The 16,714-nt window shown below is 57.5% G+C and overlaps 1 protein-coding gene across 5 annotated transcripts in view; it reads right to left on the reverse strand.

The window, feature by feature from the left end:
- Positions 1-5,411: 5,411 nt before the first annotated feature.
- MELTF (melanotransferrin) overlaps positions 5,412-16,714 on the reverse strand; it is a 33,769-nt gene continuing 22,466 nt past the window's right edge. For 3 of the 5 annotated variants that reach the window (XM_046003554.1, XM_046003551.1, XM_046003555.1), the window contains 9 exons: positions 16,489-16,669; positions 15,624-15,775; positions 13,199-13,295; positions 12,059-12,253; positions 10,963-11,119; positions 10,804-10,871; positions 9,001-9,188; positions 7,620-7,818; positions 5,412-7,116 (listed from right to left, as the gene is read on the reverse strand). In XM_046003554.1, coding sequence (XP_045859510.1) covers positions 7,031-7,116; positions 7,620-7,818; positions 9,001-9,188; positions 10,804-10,871; positions 10,963-11,119; positions 12,059-12,253; positions 13,199-13,295; positions 15,624-15,775; positions 16,489-16,669 — 1,323 coding nt within the window. In that variant the 3' untranslated portion in view covers positions 5,412-7,030. Of the gene's footprint in view, positions 7,117-7,619; positions 7,892-9,000; positions 9,189-10,803; positions 10,872-10,962; positions 11,120-12,058; positions 12,254-13,198; positions 13,296-15,623; positions 15,776-16,488; positions 16,670-16,714 lie in introns of those variants that run through there. The other 2 variants (XM_046003553.1, XM_046003556.1) reach the window with 2 other exon arrangements.

Here is a 16,714-nt window from a genome sequence, read left to right on the forward strand (position 1 = left end):
TGCTATGTATTCATTCCCAGCTGATTAGTTATCTTGAATGCTTTAAATGTAGAATAGAGAGTTTAAAGAAGAAAGTAAAAATTACCCTAAATTCCACCAACTGGAGATACTGTTAACAGTTTGGTGAACAGATTTCCAGACGGCTCTGTGTGCGTGCGCGTGTGTGTGATTTTATAATGGGATCATACACTGTTTCATAACCTGCTCTTTTTACTCAACAATATGTCATGGGAGTCTTTCCACATCACTAAATATAGCTCTATCCGTTATTTAATGGCTGCAGACTACCCACTGTATTTCATTGCAAATTAAAGTATGTACCATCTTTTATTGATCCAACCCAAAACGGCTGGGCATTTAGGTTGTTTCCAGTATCTTGCTATCACAAAAGGTCTAGGTCAAACACTATTGCATGTCCACCGAGTGTCTTCGGGCACATTCTAGCAGGCTGATCTTAGAGAAAAATTCCCATAGCTCCGGCCGTTACTCTGCGGCCTCGTTCCAATAGTGGATTGTTTCCCAGGGGCTTCTCCCTGATGGGCCAGTGGCCTTCCTCCCAGAGGCTCCTACGGCAGGTCAGCAGAGATGTGCTCAGGAATGTCCCTTTATCCTTGGGCAGCTCTGGGTAAGAGGCAGGGGTGTGCCCTTGCGTCCTAAGCTGTGGAATTCCCAAGTCCAAAGACACGAGAATCTCCAAGAATCAGTCCTGCTGGAGTCTGCTGGGGCTTCTGGTGGCCTGCAACTCTGAGGGGCTTATCTCTGCCCTTAAGGAGGCAAATGGGCCAGGCAGGGGCTGAAGAAACTCAGGCCTAAGGCTGTTAATGGGCATGCGGGGTGCCTGCCAGAATGCAGGTCTGGGTCCGGTTCTCCATGGATTCCCGCTTTTATTCGTTCTTGTCCACAGCACTAGCCAGGTTTGCGGTAGGGGCAGATACGTCCAGTCGAAGAACACAAGGTTCACAGATGGTAGGGGAGAGACCACACTCAGATAACCGTAGGGTGACAAGCAATTCTCATGTGCTTGGCGAGAGGAAGGAGGACTGGAGGATTTTGGGGGACAGTCAGTCCATTATCAGACTTCCATCTAGATCTTAACTAGGCAAGACCTACTTTAATCTTTTTTTTTTTTAAGACCTATTTTTTGAGAGAGAGAGAGAGAGAGATGCCTCGAGTTGACACCTAGCTGACTGAGCCACCCAGGGGCCCCAGAGAGAAAAGAATTTTAAGCAGGCTCCATGCCCAGCATGGGACTGACTTGGGGCTGATCTCACAACCCTAAGATCATGACCCAACTTGAAATCAAGAGCTGGATGCTTAACTGACTGAGCAACCAGGTGCCCCTTGTTCTGTGTTTCTGGATCTCCCTTTGGCTGACCACCGATAAGACCCTAGGATGTCACCATTCCCTGGTGACTTTCTGCCCCATCACTGAAGTCTCCCCACTATGCCTAGACCTTTGACCTAGAAGAGGCTCTGGGTCTTGATTCTGAGTCACAGAAAGGCTTAAAGAGACCCTGAAGACTGGTCATTCATCCCCACAGATGAAGAAACTGAGGCCCAGAGAGGGCCCATGACTTTCCCTGAGTCACACAGCCTGTTCCAAAGCCAGGACAAGTCCCAGGGGCCCATCTTGTCGTCTTTTCACCTTTACCGCTGATGTCAGTTAGGAACACATTCGGCTGAAAATAAGAAGACTGGATTGGTCGCCGGGGAACTGGATCAGGCCAGTCCAGGCCTGGGTACTGCCTTTTGATCCCAGGGTTTTAGTCTTTCTCCTTTGCTCTGCTCACTGTGCCTTTGTTTGCTTGCTGCCTCCCACCGCAAGGCAGCCCGCTCCATTTTCTGGTTTTCGCCTCTGCTTTCTGGGCAGGAAAGGGGAAAGCCTGTGCTAGTCCCGTTCTTTTGAAAATGCCTCCTGGAAATCTGTACCCTGGAATTCGTTCTGAGGTTTCATCAGCCAGAACTGGGTGGCGTCACCCACAGTAAACTTTTGTAGCTGGGCATCTTGCCGTCCTGAGCCAAACCGCCAAGAAGGAAGCAGGGAGAAGGATAGGGGGTGACCGTAGACGGAGTCTGCCATGAAGCCGCCTGGATTGGGATTTTGATTAGTAGTCACCGGGCCCTCTTCTTCGTCCCACAGGGTCCCACAGTCAGCCATAGTAGAGAATAGTGGGTTTTCCCCTGAATTAGAGGTTTCTGGGGACATCAGCTGCTGGGAAGAAGGAAGAGGGGTGTTCTGGCCACATGGCACCCTTACCCTAACCTTGCAGTCTTCTCTTCCGGAGAAGTCCTTCTCAGAGATGCCTGGGGTGGGGCGCAGGGCCCTGGACCTGTGGGAGGATGGAGCCGCGTGCCGGGCAGGAGTGAAGTGAAAACGCTGCCCCAGCCCCTCAGCTACCTTGCTGGGAGCCCTGGGCTAGATGTGTCAGCATCATCCTGCCCATCCCCTCTCTCCTTGGACAGCACGGGGCCCCGGTCACCCGGGCCCACGCCTCCTTCCGGGCTGGGCTCAGCGTCCTCTGTGAGCACGTCCCCACCACTCACCCTTCCCACCCAAATCCTCGACCCCACTGGGCGGGCACTTCTGTTCTCGTGCCCTGGGAGCTCCCATGGTCTTTAACAGGGTTCTTCCAAGCCAGGTGGCCTGATCAGCAGCATTGGCATCACCTGGGAATTTGCCAGAAACAAGTTCTCAGCCTTGGAATCAGGGACTCGGGGTAGGGGCAGCACGCTGGTTTCACAAGCCCTCCAGGTGATTCCGAAGCCCTCAAGTCAGAGAACCATGGGCACACCGTGACTCTCAGCCTATGAAACCGTTTCTGGGCTGTTAGCAGCAACCAAAGGCAGCTGGGAAAGGCAGATGTAAAGAAGGGCTCTCCGGGGGGCACCTGGGTGGCTCAGTGGGTTAAAGCCTCTGCCTTCGGCTCAGGTCATGGTTCCAGGGTCCTGGGATCGAGCCCCGCATCTTCCCCTTCTCTCTCTGCCTGCCTCTCTGCCTACTTGTAGTCTCTGTCTCTGGCAAGTAAATAAATAAAATCTTAAAAAAAAAAAAAGAAGGGCTCTCCGGGCCCCTCTGTGCTTCGGCATAGACCAGGGGAGAATCCTACAAAGACGGGGACGTTGAGCCTCAGAAGGGCCGTGGGAGCTTGGGACCACAGAGGGGCCATCCGAGACTTCCCAGGGTATGGATTTGGGAGCTGAGGTTGAGGCCGGAGAAAGCGTTTGTGAATAACAAGAGTGGAACCAGCAGGCAAGCTTCCTGAACCCTAGGTGAGCGATCCATTCTTTTTTCCCAATTGAAGTATCTTGAAAAAAAAAAAAATCGAAGGCATTTGTACCTAATGTGTGCACCTGTTATAAGAACATGGCCCTGAGGAATCCATCATCATCATAAATATGTGAAGAAAGCCCTGGAGGGGAGTCTGAAGATAGGGGTGATGTCTCATCTGTGCTGTGCAGGCCAGGACCTGCCTGTCGTGTTGGGAGGGTAGTGAGGAAGGTCATTTGCCTTGTCACCGTCGCTGTTTCCATCACAGCAACCCAGTGGCCTCTCCAAATGAGACCGAAGGCAGGGGCAGCGGCCCTTAACCTAAGTTCTTGGTGTCTTCCAGAACCCAGGGCTGTCCATGCTAACAGCTGTATCCACGACAGGCCGACCTCCCCCAACTGTTGGTGGGGCCCAGGACAAGAGTACCAAGGGAGGCTCACCTTCCATTGTGGCTACAAATTTAGAAGTTGCAAATCGAGCTAAAGAACTTAAAAATTCCTTTGACTTTGGCTTATGAACCTCTATAAAGATGTGGCGGACTGAGAGAGGAGATGCGAAGGGAAGAGCTGCCCATCCCATAGCTTCCCTGCTTCTCCTCCCACCCAGGCTCCAGCCCATGCTTTGAGGGCCTCATGCACAGGCCAGTGGACCCTGCGGCCCGTTCGTTAAGCTCATTTTACGCCTCCTGTGGATGGAACCTCCTGATCACCCTTTGGAGGCAGGACCTGAAAAAGAGGTTGGCTCAGGGCTCTTTGGAATGTGAATTCCAGAAGCATGGTCTAAATGATGGGTCATGGGCTCTGGGCGCGAACACAGACCCCCTTTCCCCTGTGATTCCTCCTGCTGTGGGTGGGGTGTGGTCAGAGGAGGGCCTGTTTCTCAAAGTGTGGTTCCCCTGACCCGCTGTGTGGGCCCCACCTGAGTGCCGGTTAGAACCACTGCCACACTCCACACCTGTGAATCACAATCTGTTTCTAACCAAATCCCTAGAAGCAGAGGCACATCCCCCTTTAAAGAAGCAGTGCTCTAAAGCACAAAACCTAGGGGCATAGTCCCTCTAGGCCCTGTCTAGGGGTTCCTAACAATAGGTACTAATAAGCATGTGCTCGACAAATGCCAGCTATCGCCTAAAGCAGGCTTGGTAGTTACCACGTGGGGTTGCCGACTGGTTCACTATGATTTCGTTTCCTCTTCATGTTGGGCTTCTGTGGCCTGATTCTGAGGATGGCCAGATGCTTGCCTGAGCGGTCCAGTAGAAGACACCTGACCCACATTGGGCGATCAGGTGATTCTCCCAGGAAAGCCCCAGACAAGCTCTTGGGAGTCCTAGTACTAGCAAGTTACAGCGAATGTCTTTCCTGCATCTGGGGGTGCCAAGTGCGCTGTGGAATGTCTTACAGTAGAATCTAACCTGAGCACCCATCTCACCAGCTCCTGTTTCAGATGTGGAGATGGGACTCAGATGCTTGCTAACTCTCCCAAAGCTTCTAGCTGGGAGTGGCAGCCCAGAGAGAGCCACATGGCACGGAGACAATGTGGACAGTTTCTAAGGCCCAGGTCCTGGCCCAGCTTGCTGAGGTAAGGCGGACCTCCCAGTTACAGGGTCGAGGATAGTGGGAGTGAGACCCAGCACTGTGGGAGGGCTGCAGGGATGGAGGGAGGGGGGCCTGGAAGGGTAGAGGAGCCAGGGAGAGCGGAGCACAGGGAACCTCCACCTCCCCACCCAGAGCAAGGCACACGAACCAAGACCAGCTCCCGCTGCTGCACACCTCTGGACTGCACACCTCTGGACAAGGGCAGAGAGAGGGCCCCTTCCCTCCTCCAGTGAGTCAGCTGGGAGCCAGTTCCGAATGGAGTAGGGAGTTGGGGGCCTCAGTGGCCCAAGGCCTGGGCTGGTCCTCGCTCTGGCTCTCAGGGAAAGGGGCTCTGAGTGGAAATTGCCATTCTGGGCAGAGCAGGGTGTGAGGCAGGTAGGCCTCTGGCCACCGGAGAAGACAGGTCAAAGGGCAGCAGAGTTTGATTCCAGGCCTCAACGTGTACTGGGTTTCGCTTTATTAAAAAAACAAAGCAACATCTTTTCTTAGCACTGACACAAAGGTGGCCCCATGCTGTGGATTGTCTTACAGTAGAAACCCAACTTACAGTTCCTGGTGTCACCCCAGCGTGGCATAGCCAAACACATACACTCTTACTGCATAAATCATTAAACAAAAAAGAAAAAAAAATCAAACAATCATTAGGTCGGAGAATCACTCAGTGCCCTCAGGGGAGAGGGTACAAGGCTTGGCGGTGTCCTTCCCGGCTGCTTCCCCAGCACGGTGACTAGGGCACCTTGGATGGCAGGACTGCGGCCAGAATGCTGCCAGGGGCCTCCTTGGCAGCTGGGAGATGGAATGGATCCGCCCCCACCGCTGGGGGCGAAGCACCAGGAACCAGCCTGTCATCGGTGTCCCCAAGGCCCCCGCAGATCCAGCCGCAAATAGCTCCAGACCCACGCAGCTCCCAGTCTGAGAGGGTGGCTTGCTCGCTTCTCCTCTTTTTTCTTTCCTCCGGGAGCAAAATTTAGAGGAAGAGCTGGCAGTTCTGGAAACTTTTCTGGCTCCCCTGACAACCATGGAGAAAATGGAGTAGAGAAGATCCTCTGAGGCTCGGGAAAGGAGACAGAGGGACCCTTGCCCTGTCCTGAGTTGGAGCAGGCTGAGACCACCTCCTGCTCATCCCTGAGGAGGTGGGGGCTCCCTGCCGGCGCCTAACCCGGGCCTGGCACAGCCTGTTCCTGCCTCTTCAGAGGGCTTGGGTGGGCCTGGGTGGCCTCGGAGCCCTGGGCCGCCTGCAGCTCCCCGCCTGGAGCTCTCTTCAGTCTGGAGACCACTGCTCTGCTAGATGTCCGGGGGCAGCCGTGGGTGTCACACAGGAGTAGGAGAAGAGGACACTCTTGAGATGGAAACTCGGGGGAGTTCTGAGGATACGAGGAAAGTCAGAGGAGCATTTCCTGTGCCCAAGGAGCCCTTAAGGATTTCGCCCTGTGCTCCTGGGGCCTAGCCTCCCTCCCCTCCCAGCCCAGCCCCATCAGGTGTCCCGTGGTCTGGGCCAGGCCAAGCCACAGACGACAAAGGGCTGTCTGTGTCCAGCAGCTTCACCTCCTGGGCAGGCCTGGTGGAGCCTGATATGGCGGATGCCTCCAGGGACAGACCCAGAGGCCTGAGGGAGGCAGGGAGCGGGAGTTAGAGCCCAGACGGAGTGGGGCTCACGGAGGTACTCGGGGGCCTGTGCACTGCCCGCAGGGGGAGTGGGAGCCCCCCAGCTCGTCAGGGCCTGCCTGGCAGAGGGGGCCGTGTGGGAAGCGGGGCTCAGCCTGTTTCCTTGGTAACTGGCCTTTTCCAATCCGCAGCCTGGCGAGGCGGGTGGTGGGAGCCTGCCAGCCCGTGGGTGCGGCGTGACTGGGAGGCCGGCCAGCGGGCGCCTCAGGTAGCCGCGGGCCAGGTGGTGCTGGGGAGGCGGGGGCTGCTTCACGCGGGAGCCCTGCTCGCGTCCAACTCGGCTGCAGGCGGGGGCCCCTTCCTTTCACATTCGCCTTTATTCCGGTTTGAAGCAATCACAGCAGCTTCTCCCGATGCCGGCATCGCAGCTCCGGGGAGCTCCAGGGTTTCTCACCCTTCCTCTCCCATCCCCCGCGGCCCCCGCAGCGGGGAGAACAGCTTATTTATAGACATTTCGGAGTAGGTTTCCATTCCGGGAGGGCCGGGCTTGCCCGGGGCTGCTTCAGAGGGCGGGCTGCAGGAGGCTGGCCGGGAGGCCCAGCAGGAGCATCGATGGCAGCAGCAGGGACAGCCCGGGGGCGGGGGCCGCTGGGGGAGCAAACACATGGGGTCAGGGCCTCCGCGCGGGCGCCTGGAACAGCATTTGCAGGCAGCTGGCACTGGCGTTTGCCTCGTGACCCAGGGGGCGCTTCTTTTCTGAAAAGAAAAGGCTCCCCTTTTCTGCCCTATTACAATTTTTCTTTCCCCTGGTTTCTTTACATATTCATTCCTTTCAAAATGAGACCTCATGCGTAGGTATGGGATTGCCTCAGTCCTCTCGGCACATTCCTTGTAGGCTTCCTATCCTTCATCAGGGTCCCTCCGGGTTACACGGGCACTACCTGCTGTCTGCGGTGCTCCAGCTCAGACCACCCTCCCACCACCCCCACCTCACCTTGATCTTCTGGAGCCACCCAGGGCATCCATGAATTCACTCAAGGATTGGGGGTGCAAGGCTAGGAGGGATGCCGGGTAGGGGAGGGGCATGTGGCAGGACACCTGCTCTCCCTCTGGTAAGGGGGAACCTGTCCGCCCAGCAGGCCAGGCCCTACCTGCACCTGAGCACTGCTGGGACAGCATGCCTTCCAGAGCCGCCACGTAGGCGGGGCCCAGCCAGTCCCGGTAGGTGGTTTTCTCCCCAACAGGTACGGCCCGGATGGTGGCATCCTTGAAAAGCAGGTCTTGGCCATGATAGTTGGAGGAGTCGAACATTTTGAAGCCATTCTTATTGTGGTCATCTCCAAACAGGTCCTGAAAGCACCACAGGCAGACCTGCCTTTCCTCTGGCCCACCGCTACTCAGGGGCTGCTTGCTGTTCATGGCTCTGACACCGCAAACCAAAGAGTGAGGACCTTCAGGGCACCGACGCTGACCTGACAGCGTAAGCCCAACCACTTGCTGAGCTGTTATCAAAGGGGATCTGAGTAGGGCAGCTACCACAGTAAGAAGGTTCAAAGTGGCCACCAATCTTTTGGGGGGGGGGCTCATGGATGCTTGAAGATTCTGAGGACAGGTCAGCCTTCTCTCCAGGAAAATGTGCATTGCCAGGGGGTTCTTCCCCACACCACATCCAAGGGGAGAAGGGGAGATGGGAGAGAGGAGGGGAGGTGGGGAGGTGGAAGTGGGGGGTGGTTGGGAACGAAGGGCCCTGTTGTCAGACAGTCTGGGTTCCTTCCAGATGTATTATGAAAGTCCAGCCAACAGGGTTTGCAGAGGGGCTAGATGTAGAATGCGAGAGGAAGACAGGTGTTCAGGACGACTCCTGAGGAAATGGGCGTCTGGAGGTGCCACTCAGAGCAGCTGGGGAGGCGGAGGGAAGCAGGCAGGCCAGCTACGGGCTTGTTTGGGCTGAGGAGCCTGTCAGAAATCCTAGTAGAAATGTCAAGCAGGCAGTTGTTCAAGATGGAAGGGTGGGATGAAGGCAGGGCGGAGGCTGTGTTTGGAAGCTGTCCATATACAGATGGCTGTTAACAACATGGGGCTGGGGGATGTCAACGGGAGAGCAGACCCAGGTGAAGGGTTTGGAGTGGAGCCCTGGGACACTCCGTGGTTACAAGCCAGGAAGTGAGGAGCGGCTATAGAGCCTGGGAGGAGAGCCAGGCGGGTGTGGCCCCAGAGCCAAGGGGACAAGTTCCTCCAGCAGGTGGGAGCTGTGGCCTGTGCTGCTGAAGGGTCGGGGAGATGTAGGCTGAGAAACAGCCACTGGACTTAGCACCACACACCCCCATGATCTTGCTCAGGGCAGGTCCGGCTGAGAAGGAAACATTAATAGAGCAGGACACAGAAGGGACAGTTAAGGAAAGGCCTGATTAAGTGAAAGTCTCTGAACTTTCCCACAGCATTCCTTGGTTGGCTCTGGGTACGCTGAGGCGCTGGGGGCCCAGCTCAACTCATCCCCCACCCCCGAGTGATGAAGCCCCTGCCCTGGCTCACCTGGGCCTTGTCCAGCAGTCCATACACAGTGAAGATGTTGGTGTCTGGGCGGACCATCACGGCATGGGATGGCATCTGTGCCAGATTGCAGGCTGCAAACTGGGATACCTCGGCCCGGGCCCCATTGGGACACAGCAGCTCATAGTCCTCTGACCTTAGCTGGGCAGCCCAGGGCTCAGAATTATGGCCTGAAGGGAGGGAGCAGAGGGACAGAGAAGAGAGAGGCTGCTCCCCTCCTGGATCCCCAAATCCTTGACCATGTCTGGCCAACTTCCCAACTCCATTCCCCAGCTGCCCTGCTGCACTGCCGGGACCCGGGAGCCCATAGGGGCTGCTAACACTGGTCAGAACCACTGTGGGTAGGGACATGGGAGCACCTAGAATGACGCAAGCATTTTACAAGCACCTGCTCTAGCCTCAAGACAGTAACACCAAGGGAGTGTGACCACCCCCCATTTCACAGGTGGAAAAACTAAGACTCTTAATCTGTCCCAGGCAAAGAGCCCCATCTGGGTGTTCCCGGTCTTGGGCCTGGTACGGCTCGGGTGGGGCCCAGAAAACTGTTTTAAACCAGCAACCCATTGAGGCTGAAGCAGGGAGTCACAAGGGCTTCCTGAGAAACACTGCTCTTGGGAATCACATTAGTTTTGTGTCTTCGGGTACTGACTCAATATCCACCATCTTCCCATTTCCAGAAGAATTCCACATGGGCCCTCAAGTAGAGATAAAAATAAAGGGAAAGGAGTGGCCTTAGAAGGTGGGGGCCTCGCTGCAGGTGAATCTTGAAAGGGCCCCTCCCCACCCCTATCATGGACTGGACCGCAGAGCCCTGCGGCCAGACAGGGCTCAATGGCTCCTGCAGGAGCCCACAGCTCCCTCCTCCTGAAGGATCATCCCAAGTGTCCTCAGTGGGAGCTGGGCAGCGGTGAGGGGTGGTGGCAACAGGGCCTGGGAGCCCCCCAAGCCTGGGTGACCTTCACAGGCAGGGTGGAATCCAAGTTTTGAAATCCTGATGTTTTTTCCTTGCGTGTCTTGCTTCTTCTCCACCAGGCTCCTCCTCCCCTTTGGACCACATTATGCCTTTCTGCACTAAGTTTTTGGGAAGAATTTCTCAGTGAGGAGGACTGAGCCTCCAGCATTTGGGGTTTCAAAGCCTGCGTGGAGGCACTGTATGGAGAAAGACCAGTGCTGAAGGCAAAGTGGGACAGGAGCAGGGAGGGAAGTGAGGCACGCTAGAGGGCCCCGCACCCTGACAGGACCAGGTGTGGGCTCAGGGGGGCGCCTGGGGCATAAAGTTTCAGGGTGCTTTTTCCCCAGGTGGGACCCAGGAAGGTGACTGCAGAGAAAAAGACACCCATGTGATGGGAATGGGGGCATGCCCTGCCTGGCATGACCTACCGGCTGCAGTGATTTCCCTGCATGAAGGACTGACCTGCTCAGGACTGAAGCCCGGACGCGGATGTGGGCTGAGGACCCTGCCACGCCCACCACGCACCCCGGTGCTCCATCAGGGCCCCCTGAAGGAATCTCGTTTTGGTGGAATGGAGATTTGGTTCCTAGACTGGTCAAGACTGTCATGTGTCCTACACACCTGGACATGTGGCCCGAGGTCTGTTCTGAGGACCTTGGAGCCCCTGGGATCCCCCATGGGCAGAGCCTTCTAGCCTCTCTCTTCCCCAGCTGCTGCTCCGCCCCAATCCTAGCAAGACCTGGGGCCCGGACCATGCTGGAGATGGGGAGCAGCTCCTGGAGGATCCAGCCCCGCTCTGGCCCCAGCCCCCCTACCTCTGCCCAGTCACATACCATTTGTGTTTTCGAAGACAGTCGTGTGCTTGACGAAGGCGACATCCCCTGCATTCTCAGCCAGGCACCTGCCATGGGAGATGCCAAGGCCAGCGTGAGCAGGAGGGCCTGGCCTCTGCAGTGGCCCTAGGCACCCCCTACCCCAGGCGGCCGTGGTACCTGAAGGCGCCGCTGTAGCCGTAGTACCTCTCCTGGCTGTTGCCCACGCACTTGTTTCGGCCCTGCTCGTCCCCCACACAGAGTGCGCACAGTGGGGATGGGTAATTCTTGGCATTGTTCACAGGCACGCAGCTGGCGCTGAAGAACTCGCTCATAGCTGGGGCGGGGGTCAGGGGGAGGGCTGAGTTGAGGGGCCAGCAGAGGGAAGGGCAGCAGGGATGGGAGGGCCTCCCCTGCCCCGAGGTCTGCCCACTCTGCCTGGCCTTGTGTCTCCCAGGGCATCCGTTGGCTCCACTGCCCACCCCAGCTCAGAGGGGCCCATCTCCTCCTGTGAGCACTGCAGGGTCAGGCAACTACAGAGGCTGTCCAGATACAGGAACCCCATGCACCACTTCTGGGTTAGTAGTCACCCAGGCTTCCCTTGGACTCCCTCAGGGATGGGGAACTCACTACCTCATAAGTTCTTCTGTTCCAGTCAGGGCGACTGCCCAGCTGTATAGGAGTGGGAGCAGCCAACCCTAACACTCCATGTATGCTTGTGGAGGTGGATTAAGAAAAAATGTGGTTTTTTTCCTGAGGTGCCAGACGGGACAGAGGTGCGTGCACAGTCAGCCCAGGATCTTGCCAGCTTCCTACTGCCTTCCTTTCCCCATGACTGTATGTGATTTAACACGTGGCGGGGGGCTGGTTATGGCATATGGTAGCTGCTTGGTAAATGTGTCTTCTTCAGCACTTACACAGATGGCTGGCCACTTTCCATAAAGGTCCCCCAGATGCCCAGTGGCTGCCAGGATATGGGGACAGCCCCATGACTGGACAGTGACCCAGCCAGGCCCAGAGTGCAGGCATGCCACCTGCTCTTCATGCCTGCTCGAGCCGGTGCCACCCCCCACAGAACCAGACAGACCCCCCGCAGATGGTTACAAGTGCGGCCAACAGTATTTCCCAACCTTCCCAAGAGAACGGGGCACCTCAAGGATGAAGAGGAAATCTCTCTGGGCTGCTCTGTGGGCTCCTGCTGGGAGACAGCCCCCGGACCCTCAGACCCCCCCCCGCCAAGGAGTTCGCACATGTGCATCCCTGCAGAGGGCAGTACCTGTGAGGACGTCACAGTCCTTGGGCCGGATGAAGCCCCTCTGCACCAGGGCTCCCACGGGGATGTCCCAGCCCGCGGGGCTGTGGAACCCGGAGTGGCAGGAGCGTTTGCCCCGGAGCTCGTCCAGGGTGAAGGCGTAGGAGCTGTTCCGCTTTACCACAGCCACCGCGAAGTAGGAGTTGCTACTGTCCTCCGCTGTGGGGAGGGGACGCCAGTGAGGCCCCTCACCTGTGCGCTCCTGGCCTGGCCAGGCAAGAGCCTGGGGCTGGTCCCGGGGGGGCCTTCAACCCACTCCCTAGGGCGCCTGCTGCCTCAAGCTATGGTCCCACCCTGTGCACCTCTCCCTGCTTAGTGTCCCAGCCCCAGGGGCACATCCAGCAGTGGGATCCCTGCTTGTCCCCCAACCAAGGCTGAGAAGCAGCCCTTCGCTCCGCTTTTCAGAGTTCTGTCTCCCCCACCCTGTCCCCCATCATTCCTCACCCCAAGGGATTTTTCTTTCCTTACACCCAGGTGGTGTTTTCCTCACCTCCTGGGAGAAGGTGGAGGCACAGCCGAGGGCCGCACAAGCATTTTTCCTAAGCCAAGACTCTTCACATCCAAGTGAAAGGACCTAAGTCACCACTTAGGAGGACAGAGCACCAAGGCCCCAGCCAAGGCCACTGGAAGGGGGGGGTTCCCCAGGGCAATCTTCTATGAGCCCCAATGGGTAGGCGGGAGGGGCAGAGGAGGCCCTCTCGTCGAGGGGGTGGCAAATACTCCATCTGTTTTTGTACGACCTGGCTTAGCCGTATAAAACAGTTTTTGTATTTTTAAAGGGTTGTAAAAAAAGTAATAATAAAAAACCCCAAAACCACCAATGAACATGTGGCCTGCAAAGCCTAACGTGTTTACTCTTTGACCTCTCAAACAGAAAGTTTGCCCACACCTGCCAGGCTTTTAATGATTTGATGGGGAAACTGAGGCCTGAGGCAGAAGGGCTTGCCTGTGACAGAAAGTAACCCATCCCGGAGAGAGAGACCATGAAGGGGAGCTTGGGAAAATGGCCCAGGGGGGTGGGAGGGGTGGGGGGAGACTGATGATATCCAGATGAAACTCTCAGCTGCCTCCTAGCAGTGAATGGGGCCGGGTCCCCATACTCACGGGCATAGTGCTCCCCCGCCGCTGGGACCAGGCCGTGTTTCTTTCCTGCTGTGTAGATGTCTTCGCCCTTCAGGGTCACCGCATCGATTTGCCCATTCTGAAAGGGGACAAGAAAGGGCAACAGGGCAGGGGAAGTGTCGGGACCTGACAGAGGTGCTAGGGTTGGGTCTCTCAGGCTCTCTCCCCTGGGGACCCCCTCCCCCTCCTTGTGGGATGCGTGGGCCACAGAGGGGTTTGGAAGACCAGAGACGGGAAAGTAGCCGGCACTAGCACTCCACCCCTGGGGGGCTGCTGCTCCCGCTGTCAGAACTGTGCACTACCTGCCCTCCCCAGAGACTGCAGCCCGCAGACGCCCAGGGGCCATGCTGTATCCCCGTGCCCCCGGCCAAGGGCTGGCCCACCACACAAGCCAGTACATAGTTGCTAAATGCCGATGCGTGTGCGTGAAGGAGCCAGGCCTCAAGAGACAGCAGTTTTGTGGTTAAAGCTCTGCCCCAGGAACAGGAAGGGCCTCGGGGCCCTCTCCTCTCCACCTGCCTGAAGCCCCCTAGTCTCCCCCTGTCCACCCTTTCTTGCCCATTCTGAAGCCTCTGGACAGGTTGCCCCTCAGACCTGAATAAGGGTTAATGAGTGAGACACAGTAGTGCGACAAACCCCAAGGGAAAAAAAGGGGCGGGGCAGGGGGAGAGAGGGGACTCCTGCCTCCCAGGAAGGTGCCCCAGGCCATTTGGGCCCAGAAGCTGTGATGCTGGAGTAACAGGCAGTGGCCTTAATTTCTGAGCCCAGAGTGTCCACCTCTGGGGGCCCTCTCTTCCCCCCACCCAGGCCTCCAAGCCACTGTGGGGGCAGGGTGGAACCCAGTCCGGCTGACAGCCCTCTTCCGCGGACCACTGTGGCTGGGAAGCACATGGGAGTCAGAGGTCCACTGGACACCACCACGAGAGCCTGAGAACGAAGCATCTGAGTGTTTTTCTGGGGGTTCTCAAGGAACCATCCAGTCTGCTCCTTTTCTGCTGGACAGTCCCTTGGCCCTGTTTGAGTTTAAACAGAGAGAAGGCTCTTGCCCACGGGGAGCTGAACCCTCCCTCCTGCATCTCTCCCTGTTTTCTAGCCCATGGACCCAACCCCCGGCCCCCCCAACAGGACAGCCCGCCTTCCCCCTCCAGTCTCCCCTTCTTCCATTCCAGCTGAGCACCTCTCCCTCAGCACTACCTGTGGTCAGGGTCAGGCCAGCCTCCTTGGGCCCCTGGGGCGAGGGGCTCCCCACCCCGAGCTGGGTGACTGTGGGCAGGTGGCTTCTCCAACCTCTGCCAGCTTCGGGTTCCTGGCAGCGGTCACACCCACCCTGTGCTGCTGTGACGGTTAAGGGAACGGGTCCACGGCAAGTCTTGGCACAGTGCGCGGTACGTGGTACTCACATGCGTGTGAGCCTGTCCTCTAGCGTGATCCTGGCCTCCTGTTTTCTGCCCTCTCTCCTCTTCTGGGTCTCTAAGTCAGCGGGAGGCAGCGTGGACACTCCCGAGGGGCAGTGGTCCGGCCTGCGCTCGGGGATTGCCCTGAGAAGGGCTCCTCATCGTAAGCCCATAGGCCCCACACACTCGCTCATAAAAAAGAGGAGGGAGGGGGCTCCTGGGTGATGCAGTCCGTTCAGTGTCCCACTCTTGGTTTTGGCTCAGGTCATGATCTCAGGGTTCTGAGATCGAGCCCCATGTTGGGCTTAGCACAGTGTCTGCTTGAGACACTCCCCCTCTCCCTCTGCCCCTCCTCCTGCTTGTTTGCTCTTTCTCTCTAAAAGTAAATAAAATCTTTAAAAAATCAAAGAGAAGGGAGGAGTTCAGGAACCAGGGGGGGCACCTGTGACCACTACAGCCACCTTGCCTGCAGGGCCCTGGGGCCTCCTCCAAGCTCTGGCCTCAGTCTCCAGTCAGAGAAGCACAGCAGGGCAGGGTCCTTACCTGCGGCTGCCGACCAGATCAGCGGGTGCCAAAGGCCATGTAATGGGCCATGACAAGCTTAGAAACAAGGACTAGGATGGAGTACAATGGATACTACCAGGGTACGCTGTACTTAGTGAGGGTCGGTACTGTTTCATTTCCCGCCTCTCTACCCAAGGCCACAGGACAAGCAGTATCTTGCTGGGCCCCTCTCCGGACGTTCCTTCTGCTTTCAGCTCACCCACTCAGTGAGGAAGGGTTCCCGGGTTCCCTGAAAGGAAACAGCCCCCCACCCCCACCCTCCTCCCTTGAGGCGGGGTGGCTGGTCCCTGCCGGTCCTTCCTCCTCTCTTTTCTGAGGTTGGCGCAGGAGACTGCCTATGCTTCAGACCGGGTGGCACAGGGCAAGGGCTGGGGCTGGGAAGGACCATTCCAGGCACAGCGATCGCCTGCCCCCCCAGCCCACTCTGCGCCCCTGGGCACGGCCCCCACCTGGATCCATTCCATGCAGTGCTGGGGAGACTCGGCCGACACACACTGGATCTCTGGCTTGAGCCTCTGCCGGCTGAAGGCCACAGACATGTCTCCACACTTCTGGATCTCGGGAGTGGACAGCACACACCAGCGCAGGTAGTGAGGCAGCCCTGTGTGTGTGAGAGCGCTTGTGGTCACCACCACACTCACCCGCTTCAGGGGCTGGTCCTGCGCGTGGCCTGTGGGGTGGAATCATGGGGGCTTGTACCCTCTGTAGGGAGAGCTTGGAGTCAGGCCCAAGGGAAACTCTGGTTCTTTCCCTCATTATCTATGAGAAGTAAGTTATTTAACCCTCTGATTCTGTTTCCTCTCACAGAAAGGGGATAACTGTGCCTCTTTCACCAGGCTATGAGGCGGCCTGAGGAAGATCATGGCTGTCGTGTGTCTGAGCAGCACGCCGTCTCCCTAGCTATATAGGGGACAGAAGGCAGAAAGCCCACGGTAGACTAACAATGGTCCAGTCAACAGACAACGCCCAAGCCACGGCCTTGGCCGTGGGGTGGGGAGGAGGCAGCATGAGGCACTGAGGAGAGAGCATGCTGGGACTTGATGACTTCCGTGTGGATACGCAGGGAGATGCTTCCAAGACGTGGCCTGATGGGTCTGGATTCCACCCCTTGGAGCTGATGGGGCATCCAGGATACAGCAGGCCATGCATCTCTGGAGAAGCTTCCTCTCCAAACCCTTAGAGGCAGGGAGGTGGAGGCCAAGGGGCACAGCCCCTGGGGGTGAGTGTCCTTTCTCAGCTGCCTCTCCAGAAAGCATTGCATGCCTGTGGTCAGGCTGGGCCGGAGCTGGTGGGACAAGGGACAGGTGGACTTACGGTTGGGGTCACAGAGGAGGCCCTTTATGGCGTGCAGGTACTCGCGGCCCAGCCAAGCCTCATAGGTCTGTGTGGCGATGGGCACTAGCTCGGTGGTGGAGTCTTTGAAGAGCAGGTCCTTCTGGCCGTAGGCCTTGGAGCTGAACATCTGGAAGCTGCTGCTCTCATGGCTGAAGAGACGCTGTGTGTTGGGGACGGGAGGGGGGGCTGGGGAGGTGCGGCCAGT

Source organism: Meles meles, chromosome 4 (genome assembly GCF_922984935.1).
Source record: "Meles meles chromosome 4, mMelMel3.1 paternal haplotype, whole genome shotgun sequence".
Classification (NCBI taxonomy): domain Eukaryota; kingdom Metazoa; phylum Chordata; class Mammalia; order Carnivora; family Mustelidae; genus Meles; species Meles meles.